The 12,088-nt window shown below is 46.0% G+C and overlaps 1 protein-coding gene across 1 annotated transcript in view; it reads left to right on the forward strand.

Annotated features, from left to right (window-relative positions):
• LOC139386946 (receptor-type tyrosine-protein phosphatase F) overlaps window positions 1–12,088 on the forward strand; it is a gene marked incomplete in the record, with an annotated part of 253,682 nt that overhangs the window by 172,987 nt on the left and 68,607 nt on the right. Inside the window, 1 exon segment of the mRNA XM_071132849.1 lies at window positions 7,648–7,760. Coding sequence (XP_070988950.1) covers window positions 7,648–7,760 — 113 coding nt within the window.

Raw genomic sequence — 12,088 nt, forward strand, 5'->3', positions numbered from 1 at the left:
GTGTCTCCCTCGGCTGGTATTCCTTTAGAGACTAACCTGTGTCTCCCTCGGCTGGTATTCCTTTAGAGACTAACCTGTGTCTCCCTCGGCTGGTATTCCTTTAGAGTCTAACCTGTGTCTCCCTCAGCTGGTATTCCTTTAGAGACTAACCTGTGTCTCCCTCAGCTGGTATTCCTTTAGAGACTAACCTGTGTCTCCCTCAGCTGGTATTCCTTTAGAGACTAACCTGTGTCTCCCTCAGCTGGTATTCCTTTAGAGACTAACCTGTGTCTCCCTCGGCTGGTATTCCTTTAGAGACTAACATGTGTCTCCGTCGGCTGGTATTACTTTAGAGACTAACCTGTGTCTCCCTCAGCTGGTATTCCTTTAGAGACTAACCTGTGTCTCCCTCGGCTGGTATTCCTTTAGAGACTAACCTGTGTCTCCCTCGGCTGGTATTCCTTTAGAGACTAACCTGTGTCTCCCTCGGCTGGTATTCCTTTAGAGACTAACCTGTGTCTCCCTCAGCTGGTATTCCTTTAGAGACTAACCTGTGTCTCCCTCAGCTGGTATTCCTTTAGAGACTAACCTGTGTCTCCCTCGGCTGGTATTCCTTTAGAGACTAACATGTGTCTCTGTGTCTCCCTCGGCTGGTATTCCTTTAGAGACTAACCTGTGTCTCCCTCTGCTGGTATTCCTTTAGAGACTAACCTGTGTCTCCCTCGGCTGGTATTCCTTTAGAGACTAACCTGTGTCTCCCTCGGCTGGTATTCCTTTAGAGTCTAACCTGTGTCTCCCTCGGCTGGTATTCCTTTAGAGACTAACATGTGTCTCCGTCGGCTGGTATTCCTTTAGAGACTAACCTGTGTCTCCCTCAGCTGGTATTCCTTTAGAGACTAACCTGTGTCTCTGTCTGCTGGTATTCCTTTAGAGACTAACCTGTGTCTCCCTCAGCTGGTATTCCTTTAGAGACTAACCTGTGTCTCCCTCAGCTGGTATTCCTTTAGAGACTAACCTGTGTCTCCCTCGGCTGGTATTCCTTTAGAGACTAACATGTGTCTCCGTCGGCTGGTATTACTTTAGAGACTAACCTGTGTCTCCCTCAGCTGGTATTCCTTTAGATACTAACCTGTGTCTCCGTCGGCTGGTATTCCTTTAGAGACTAACCTGTGTCTCCCTCAGCTGGTATTCCTTTAGAGACTAACCTGTGTCTCCCTCAGCTGGTATTCCTTTAGAGACTAACCTGTGTCTCCCTCGGCTGGTATTCCTTTAGAGACTAACCTGTGTCTCTGTCTGCTGGTATTCCTTTAGAGACTAACATGTGTCTCTGTCGGTTGGTATTCCTTTAGAGACTAACCTGTGTCTCCGTCGGTTGGTATTCCTTTAGAGACTAACCTGTGTCTCCGTCGGTTGGTATTCCTTTAGAGACTAACCTGTGTCTCCGTCGGTTTGTACTGTTCATTCGGAAAGTATTCAGACCTCTTGATTTTTTTCCACATTTTGTTTCGTTACAGCCTTATTCTTTTTTTATGTGCCTCATCAATCTACACACAATACCCCATAATGACATCACAATACCCCATAATGACATCACAATACCCCATAATGACATCACAATACCCCATAATGACATCACAATACCCATAATGACATCACAATACCCCATAATGACATCACAATACCCCATAATGACATCACAATACCCCATAATGACATCACAATACCCCATAATGACATCACAATACCCCATAATGACATCACAATACCCCATAATGACAAAACAAAAACTGTTTTTTATATATTTTTGTAAATGTCTTTAAAAAATAAATAAAAAATGGAAAAACGTAAATATCACATTTACATAAGACAACAGTTATAGTGTCTACTAATGTAACAATGGAGTAGCTGGTTCCATCCCTGCTCCTCACTATCGCTACGTTAGGACTCTGATCACCATTAACCTTCCTTTCCTCCTCCTCCTCTCTTTCCTCCTCCTCCTCTCTTTCCTCCTCCTCCTCTCTTTCCTCCTCCTCCTCTCTGTCCTCCTCCTCCTCTCTTTCCTCCTCCCCCTCTCTTTCCTCCTCCTCTCTTTCCTCCTCCTCCTCTTTGTTTGAGAGCAGCAAGCAGGAAAGGTGGGTACTTACTATCACATCTGAGCCCTGGCTTCAACTAACTTCCCCTTCCTCCCCATGTGTTGTCCTGTGATGTTCCCAGATGTGTTCCTGATTGTTCACAAACTCCTGATTTCCTGACCTCGGGGATCTATAGTAATCTATATTACTGTAATGTCTTGCACACTGTAAACGATTTGAGTAGTTTTAACTTCAAACGATAAGTTACTTCACAACCTTTTGGACTAGTTTAAGTTATATCACCTCAGTAGATCAAGTTGAGTTTACTGTAGTAATATTAGTTGATACAACTCAACATGTTACGCCAACGAGGTAACTCATCTTTTGCTAAGTTGAAACGACAAGATGTTTCATCGTGCATCTTTGTGGTGAGGTCTGTGTTGTGTTGTGGTGAGGTCTGTGTTGTGTTGTGGTGAGGTCTGTTTTGTGGTGAGGTCTGTGTTGTGGTGAGGTGAGGTCTGTGTTGTGTTGTGGTGAGGTCTGTGTTGTGTTGTGGTGAGGTCTGTTTTGTGGTGAGGTCTGTGTTGTGGTGAGGTGAGGTCTGTGTTGTGTTGTGGTGAGGTCTGTGTTGTGTTGTGGTGAGGTCTGTTTTGTGGTGAGGTCTGTGTTGTGGTGAGGTGAGGTCTGTGTTGTGGTGAGGTCTGTGTTGTGGTGAGGTCTGTGTTGTGTTGTGGTGAGGTCTGTGTTGTGTTGTGGTGAGGTGAGGTTTGTGTTGTGGTGAGGTCTGTGTTGTGGTGAGGTGAGGTCTGTGTTGTGTTGTGGTGAGGTCTGTGTTGTGTTGTGGTGAGGTCTGTTTTGTGGTGAGGTCTGTGTTGTGGTGAGGTCTGTGTTGTGGTGAGGTCTGTGTTGTGTTGTGGTGAGGTCTGTGTTGTGTTGTGGTGAGGTGAGGTTTGTGTTGTGGTGAGGTCTGTGTTGTGTTGTGGTGAGATTTGTGTTGTGTTGTGGTGAGGTCTGTTTTATGTTGTGGTTTATGTCTGTTTTATGTTGTGGTGAGGTCTGTGTTGTGGTGAGGTCTGTGTTGTGTTGTGGTGAGGTCTGTGTTGTGCTGTGGTGAGGTCTGTTTTGTGTTGTGGTGAGGTGAGGTGACGTCTGTGTTGTGGTGAGGTCTGTGTTGTGGTGAGGTGAGGTGACATCTGTGTTGTGGTGAGGTCTGTGTCGTGGTGAGATTTGTGTTGTGTTGTGGTGAGGTCTGTTTTATGTTGTGGTGAGATTTGTGTTGTGGTGAGATTTGTGTTGTGTTGTGGTGAGATTTGTGTTGTGTTGTGGTGAGATTTGTGTTGTGTTGTGGTGAGATTTGTGTTGTGTTGTGGTGAGATTTGTGTTGTGTTGTGGTGAGATTTGTGTTGTGGTGAGGTCTGTTTTGTGTTGTGGTGAGGTCTGTTGTGTTGTGGTGAGGTCTGTTTTGTGTTGTGGTGAGGTCTGTTGTGTTGTGGTGAGGTCTGTGTTGTGGTGAGGTCTGTGTTGTGTTGTGGTGAGATTTGTGTTGTGTTGTGGTGAGGTCTGTTTTATGTTGTGGTGAGGTCTGTTTTATGTTGTGGTGAGGTCTGTTTTGTGTTGTGGTGAGGTCTGCTGTGTTGTGGTGAGGTCTGTGTTGTGTTGTGGTGAGGTGAGGTTTGTGTTGTGGTGAGGTCTGTGTTGTGGTGAGGTGAGGTCTGTGTTGTGTTGTGGTGAGGTCTGTGTTGTGTTGTGGTGAGGTCTGTTTTGTGGTGAGGTCTGTGTTGTGGTGAGGTCTGTGTTGTGGTGAGGTCTGTGTTGTGTTGTGGTGAGGTCTGTGTTGTGTTGTGGTGAGGTCTGTGTTGTGCTGTGGTGAGGTCTGTTTTGTGTTGTGGTGAGGTGAGGTGACGTCTGTGTTGTGGTGAGGTCTGTGTTGTGGTGAGGTGAGGTGACATCTGTGTTGTGGTGAGGTCTGTGTCGTGGTGAGATTTGTGTTGTGTTGTGGTGAGGTCTGTTTTATGTTGTGGTGAGATTTGTGTTGTGGTGAGATTTGTGTTGTGTTGTGGTGAGATTTGTGTTGTGTTGTGGTGAGATTTGTGTTGTGTTGTGGTGAGATTTGTGTTGTGTTGTGGTGAGATTTGTGTTGTGTTGTGGTGAGATTTGTGTTGTGGTGAGGTCTGTTTTGTGTTGTGGTGAGGTCTGTTGTGTTGTGGTGAGGTCTGTTTTGTGTTGTGGTGAGGTCTGTTGTGTTGTGGTGAGGTCTGTGTTGTGGTGAGGTCTGTGTTGTGTTGTGGTGAGATTTGTGTTGTGTTGTGGTGAGGTCTGTTTTATGTTGTGGTGAGGTCTGTTTTATGTTGTGGTGAGGTCTGTTTTGTGTTGTGGTGAGGTCTGCTGTGTTGTGGTGAGGTCTGTGTTGTGTTGTGGTGAGATTTGTGTTGTGTTGTGGTGAGGTCTGTTTTATGTTGTGGTGAGGTCTGTGTTGTGTTGTGGTGAGGTGAGGTCTGTGTTGTGGTGAGGTCTGTGTTGTGTTGTGGTGAGATTTGTGTTGTGTTGTGGTGAGGTCTGTTTTATGTTGTGGTGAGGTCTGTGTTGTGTTGTGGTGAGGTGAGATCTGCTTTGTGCGAGGTCACCCTCAATCAGAACACACACACCCTTCGAGGTCGCTGCCAATCAGAACACACACACCCTTCGAGGTCGCTGCCAATCAGAACACACACACCCTTCGAGGTCACCCTCAATCAGAACGCACACACCCTTTCGAGGTCGCTGCCAATCAGAACACACATACCCTTCGAGGTCGCTGCCAATCAGAACGGTCTGTCTGAGTCTGTCTTGTGTCTGAATGGCACATTGTCAGCTAAATGCCAGGTGGTGAGACGAAGGCTTTGTTCCAAATGAGACCCTGTTCCCTATATGCTGCACTATGTTTGACCAGGGACCTGTAGTGCACTAGGTGCCATTTGGGACGCTGGATAATCATGAATATAAATGTTTCTTATAGGCGTCTAAAGCTGACATTTTCCTCAACAAAACCTTTCTGGCCTTTTACTCTGTCTCTCCGTCTCTCTGTGTTTCTCTCTCTGTTCTCTCCCTCTTTTCAATTCAGTTCAATGTGCTTTATTGGCATGACGTAATAATGTACATATTGCCAAAGCTTATTTTGGATATTTACAATATAAAAAATAATAAGAATAAAAATTGTCAACGGGACAACAGTAACAACAATAACCAAGGGTCAAAATAACCATACATTCAATCTCTTTTCTCTCTTTTCTCTCTCTCTACTCTTTCTCTTCTCTCTCTCCCTCTCTCTACTCTCTATCTCTCCCTACTCTCTCTCTTCTCTCTCTTCCTCTCTCTACTCTCTCTCTCCCTACTCTCTCTCTCCCTCTCTCTACTCTCTCTCTCTCCCTACTCTCTCTTCTCTCTCTCTTCCTCTCTCTACTCACTCTCTCCCTTCTCTCTCTCTACTCTCTCTTTCTCCCTCTCTCTACTCACTCTCTCCCTTCTCTCTCTCCCTTCTCTCTCTCTCCCTACTCTCTCTTCCCTCTCTCTCCCTCTCTCTACTCTCTCTCTCTCCCTACTCTCTCTCTCTTCTCTCTCTCTTCCTCTCCCTTCTCTCTCTCTCCCTTCTCTCTCTCTCCCTACTCTCTCTCACACTCTCTTCTTAACAAAAGTGTTTTGTTCTCTTCATTTAAATAAAGAAGACACACTTCACCCTCATGTTAATCTCAGCCAGCAGCAGAGAAAGGAAGGACAGGGTCTGTGTTGCAAATGGCACCCTCTAACCTTTATAGTGCACTACTACCTATAGACCCGTTTTAAAAGTAGTGCACTACTACCTATAGGCTCTGGTTAAAAGTAGGGCACTATAAAGGGAGTAAGGTCACAGTCTGGAGACACCCAGAGTTTGTTCTGGTCTTGGTCAGTGGAGAGAAATAGATGGTTGTCAGAGATTAGCCCAGCCATCACACTGGATAGCATTAAGCTAACCTCTGTAGTAATTATCAATCAGGCTGTTAACATTATCCTGTAGCTTAGCATCAATCATGCTGTTAGCATAATCCTGTAGTTTAGCATCAGTCATGCTGTTAGCATAATCCTGTAGTTTAGCATCAGTCTTGCTGTTAGCATAATCCTGTAGTTTAGCATCAGTCTTGCTGTTAGCATAATCCTGTAGTTTAGCATCAGTCTTGCTGTTAGCATAATCCTGTAGTTTAGCATCAGTCTTGCTGTTAGCATAATCCTGTAGTTTAGCATCAGTCATGCTGTTAGCATTGTCCTGTGACTTAGCATTAGTAATGCTGTTAGCATTGGCCTGTGACTTAGCATTAGTAATGCTGTTAGCATTGTCCTGTGACTTAGCATTAGTAATGCTGTTAGCATTATCCTGTGACTTAGCATTAGTCATGCTGTTAGCATTAGCCTAAGGTCAGTGTCATCAGGTAACCGGTGTTGGGACCAGGTAGACCCTGTGAATCCATGCTACTTTAGCTGTACACACACACACACACACACACACACACACACCGTGGCAGGCTTTGAGGAGAGGCATCTCTGAACTTGCAAATGGAGCGCAATGAGATGTGACATTTCTACAGCCGACCGACACTTCCGCTTCACAAAGCAACACATTTACATTTCACATTTCTGTTCAGGAGGCTAGAAGTGTGTGTGTGTGTGTGTGTGTGTGTGTGTGTGTGTGTGTGTGTGTGTGTGTGTGTGTGTGTGTGTGTGTGTGTGTGTGTGTGTAGGGAGCGGTTAGACTGGGGTATAGGGAGGGGTTAGTCTGGGGTATAGGGAGGGGTTAGTCTGGGGTATAGGGAGGGGTTAGTCTGGGGTATAGGGAGGGGTTAGTCTGGGGTATAGGGAGGGGTTAGTCTGGGGTATAGGGAGGGGTTAGTCTGGGGTATAGGGAGGGGTTAGTCTGGGGTATAGGGAGGGGTTAGTCTGGGGTATAGGGAGGGGTTAGTCTGGGGTATAGGGAGGGGTTAGTCTGGGGTATAGGGAGGGGTTAGTCTGGGTCTTTATAGCTCAGTCTATATCTTGGTGCATGTGCAGGCTACACACTATAATTAGCCAGTGTTGTGCCACCCAGCTGATGAGTTAATTACAACGTCTGCCTGTTTCTCCCTAGACAGACTGTTTAGTAGACACACACACACACACACACACACACACACTCCAGCTGTCACGATGTTTCTCTACAGACCTCCGTCAGTGCCCAGATGACATGTGGAGAAAACAGGCATTCATGTCTCTCAAATTTAATTCAGCGATAGATAGGCCATCTCTTCGAACACACACACACACACACACACACACACACACACACACTATAAATTAATTCAGCGGTAGATAGGCCATCTCTTCGACCAGACACACACACACACACACACACACACACACACACTATAAATGAAGCAGTAGATAGGCCATGTCTCCTATCTCGTAAAGAAGATAATGGTATCTCTAACATAAAGCCTTCATGAGAGAACACAAGTCTCTTTCCAACTGGCCTTCATTATTTCTGTGTGTGATAATAGTTGTGATCATGGTTAATAACCTTTTCTTGGTTACCCCCCCCCCCCCCCCTCTATAGGAAGCGAGCATCTCCCCTCCCCAAAGATGACCACTCAGGAGGGGTGAAGGACTCACTGCTGGGCAACTCTTCCGACCCTGTAGAGATGAGACGACTCAACTACCAGACACCAGGTACTGTATACACACACACACACATGCAGATGTGCACGCACACACTACCGAACAAACAAACATACACACCAACACGTGCGCACACACTCACAGACACACACACACACACACACACACACATACACACACATACACACACACACACACACACACACTCACAGACACACACATACACAAAGCACCCCACCCACCCAATGAGGTACAGTAGTTTGTCCACAGAAACACAGCTCAGTGTGAGGACCACTCTACTACCCTGCTGTCTTCGATGACAGGTCTCTTCGCCTGTCCTTCACGTTCTTTCAGGGAGAAGCCATTTTGGGTTCCATGTAGGACCCTCTGTGGAAAAGGGTCTTACCCCCCCCCCCCCCCCCCCCCCCCCCTAACCCTTTTTAGATTCCAGATAGCACCTTTTATTCTGAGAGTAGGAACAAGCTTTTATTCTGAGAGTGTAGGAACCAGCTTTTATTCTGAGATCTGTATGGAAGGAGATTTTAGCCTGCAAGCACACCTTACCTGACAACCCAGACTCCTCGCTCCGGGCTAAACGCTACGTCGCGCCCACAGACGTTAGTTGACACCCCTCGTCTCACCACAAAAATAAAAAACTTCCGAAGACGACGAAGTATGTAACAAACAACAGAGCGGCGGATGTCATTCGGCTACGCACCTTTCTCCTTCTGACTAGAATACTGATCAACTTCAAACCCACACACTATTATACTCTCTGCTCTCTGACCACCGTTCAGTAGAAATAGTTTGGAGCCAAACAAAACCCAGACTAGGGCTGTGGCCCAAAAGGCACCCTATTACCTATAAAGCCCTATGGGTCCTGGTCAAACCCTAGTGAACTACATAGGTAACAGGAAGCCATTCGGGACACAGCTTAGCTCTCTCATGCAATTTGATAATGGTGGGGCTGCTGAGAGCTGTGTGGTGAATACAGATTCCCAATGCATTGTGGGATTCTCCAGTGGAGCGAGAGTGTTGTCACAGGGCTCAAATCACAGCCTCTCCTTTTCTCTACTTCTCTCCTCACCCTCTGTTTCTCTCCTCCCCTCCCCTTCCTCACCCTCCCCTTCCTCTCCTTTTCCCCTTTCCTCCCCTGCAATTTTTCTCTCCTTCAATCTCTTCTTAACCCGCTCTCACCCCCCCCCCCCGTCTCCTTCTTCCCTCTCCTCCTCTCCCTCCCCCTCTTTTCGCTTGAGCTCTTTCATTCCGTCACTGGTAATGACTGTTGGTGTCTGATGCCAAGGTGAGAGGAGAGAGTGAACAATGAAGCTGAGAGAAAATGTCATCCCTCTGTCACTCCCTCGCTCTCTGAGGTTATTACACGGCGTACACACACGCACACACACACACGTACACACACACGCACACACACACACGTACACACACGCACGCACGTACACACACACACGTACACACATGCACACACACACACGTACACACACGCACACGTACACACACACGCACACGCACGTACACACACACGTACACACACGCACACACACACACACACACACACGCACGCGGACACGCACTAACCCCCTGTGAACCCTGCTCAGGAATTAAACAGGGCTAGGCTTAGTACAGAAGAGGTCCCTCTTCCTCCCGTCCTCTGATCCAGTCGATATCCCCAGCAGTACCCCCTAGTGCCATGCCACCAGCTGTTAAGACCGAGGGCAGCTCCGTTCAGAACCAATGAAGGAGATAAGTACAGTAGTGCAGTACTGGGCTGGCCTGTAGTGTAGGTCCGTTCCCTATGGATAAACCCCCACTGTCCTGATGTGGCGTTTAACACAAAAACAGACAGATGTGAGGAAAAAACAGTGAGGCATGCTCATTCCTCAGAAGAAAAACTAGTGTTCCTGAGATGGATCACACACACACACACACACACACACACACACACACACACACACACACACACACACAGAAAAAACACTTTGCTGACTTCTCCTGTCCTGTCTCTAGCAGGGTATTGGGTCTCTCTCTCTCTCTCACTCTCCCTCTGGCTCTCCCTCTCTCACTCTCCCTCTGGCTCTCCCTCTCTCTCTCTCTCTCTCTCTCTCTCTCTCTCTCTCCCTCTGTCTCTCTCTCTCTCCTCTCTCTCCCTCTGTCCCTCCCCCTCTCTCTCCCTCTCTCTCTCTCTCTCTCTTGCTCTCGCTCTCTCTTTCTCTCTCACCCTCTCATATTCCTTTCTTCCTTCCTTTATGTATTACTCCTTCATCTTCTCTCTACAGGTCCCAGTACTCAACGCTGTCCCAACACTCCAAGTTAGTCTGTTCTCTCTCCTACTGTCATATGCAGTCACTCTCTCCCCCTCTCCCATCTTCCCACTGCTTTCACTATGGACAGACATTCCTGCCCGCAAGCTTGTAGGCTCAGTGTCTAAGATGGTAGAGGGGAAATATGTAATGTATCTGTGTCCCGAGAGGCACCCTATTCTCTATATAGTCCACTACTTTAGACTAAAGCAGTATGGGGGAATAGGGTACCATTTTGGGACTTCTTCTCTGGCTCTCTGTATCCATCCCAAGTTGGTCTCAAAGCAACTGGAGTAACATCTGTGAGAGGCTCTTTGAGTGTTGAGTAGAAATATAATATAACTAGCGTAGATGATAACTAGCATAGATGTTAACTAGCATAGATGTTAACTAGCATAGATGTTAACTAGCATAGATGTTAACTAGCGTAGATGTTAACTAGCATAGATGTTAACCAGCATAGATGTTAACTAGCATAGATGTTAACTAGCAGATATGTTAACTAGCATAGATGTTAACTAGCATAGACGTTAACTTGCATAGATGTTAACTAGCATACTTTTAACTAGCATATATCTTTACTAGCATAGCTCTTAACTTTTTATATCTTAACTTGCATAGCTGTTAACTTGTTATATATTAACTTGCATAGATGTTAACTAGCATAGCTCTTAACTAGCATATATTTTAACTTGCATAGCTCTTAACTAGCATAGCTCTTAACTTGCATAGATCGTAGCTAGCATAGCTCTTAACTAGCATAGATGTTAACTAGTATAGATGTTAACCAGCATGTATCTTAACTTGCATATATATTTACTAGCATAGCTCTTAACTAGCATAGCTCTTAACTAGCATAGATGTTAACTAGTATAGATGTTAACCAGCATGTATCTTAACTTGCATATATATTTACTAGCATAGCTCTTAACTCGCATAGCTCTTAACTAGCATAGCTCTTAACTTGCATAGATCGTAGCTAGCATAGCTCTTAACTCGCATAGCTCTTAACTAGCATATATCTTAACTTGCATAGATGTTAACTAGCATAGCTGTTAGCTAGCATATATCTTAACTTGCATATATATATCTTAACTAGCATAGATGTTAACTAGCATAGATGTTAACTTCTTATAGTTGTTATCTAGCATAGATGTTAACTTACATAGATGTTAACTAGCATAGACGTTAACTTTTTATAGTTGTTATCTAGCATAGATGTTAACTTACATAGATGTTAACTAGCATAGATGTTAACTTTTTATAGTTGTTATCTAGCATAGATGTTAATTTACATAGACGTTAACTAGCATAGATGTTAACTTTTTATAGTTGTTATCTAGCATAGATGTTAACTTACATAGACGTTAACTAGTGTAGATGTTAACGTGCTCTCCGCATAAGTGATAACATGGTCATAAAATAACTGACTTCCACAAAACACACTCCATCGTACCATCACACACCCCCGCCTCATGCTAAGGTGCTGTGGAGCCCCGCCTCATGCTAAGGTGCTGTGGAGCCCCGCCTCATGCTAAGGTGCTGTGGAGCCCCGCCTCATGCTAAGGTGCTGTGGAGCCCCGCCTCATGCTAAGGTGCTGTGGAGCCCCGCCTCATGCTAAGGTGCTGTGGAGCCCCGCCTCATGCTAAGGTGCTGTGGAGACCCGTCTCAGAGCTCCTTGGTGTTACATGAGTCTAAATGGTGCCATGTTCTTCTGGGGTATGGAAGGCCAGTGGTAGCAGTCTATGTTAGCCCATGAGGGTTCAGTGTTGCAGCTATGGTAGCCCCCATCAGGGTTCAGTGTTGCAGCTATGGTAGCCCCCATGAGGGTTCAGTGTTATGTCGATGGTAGCACCCATCAGGGCTCAGTGTTATGTCTATGGTAGCCTCATTAGGGTTCAGTGTTGCAGCTATGGTAGCCCCCATGAGGGTTCAGTGTTATGTCTATGGTAGCCCCCATTAGGGCTCAGTGTTATGTCTATGGTAGCCCCCATTAGGGCTCAGTGTTATGTCTATGGTAGCCCCCATTAGGGCTCAGTGTTATGTCTATGGTAGCCCCC

This window comes from Oncorhynchus clarkii, chromosome 28, assembly GCF_045791955.1.
Source record: "Oncorhynchus clarkii lewisi isolate Uvic-CL-2024 chromosome 28, UVic_Ocla_1.0, whole genome shotgun sequence".
Classification (NCBI taxonomy): Eukaryota; Metazoa; Chordata; class Actinopteri; order Salmoniformes; family Salmonidae; genus Oncorhynchus; species Oncorhynchus clarkii.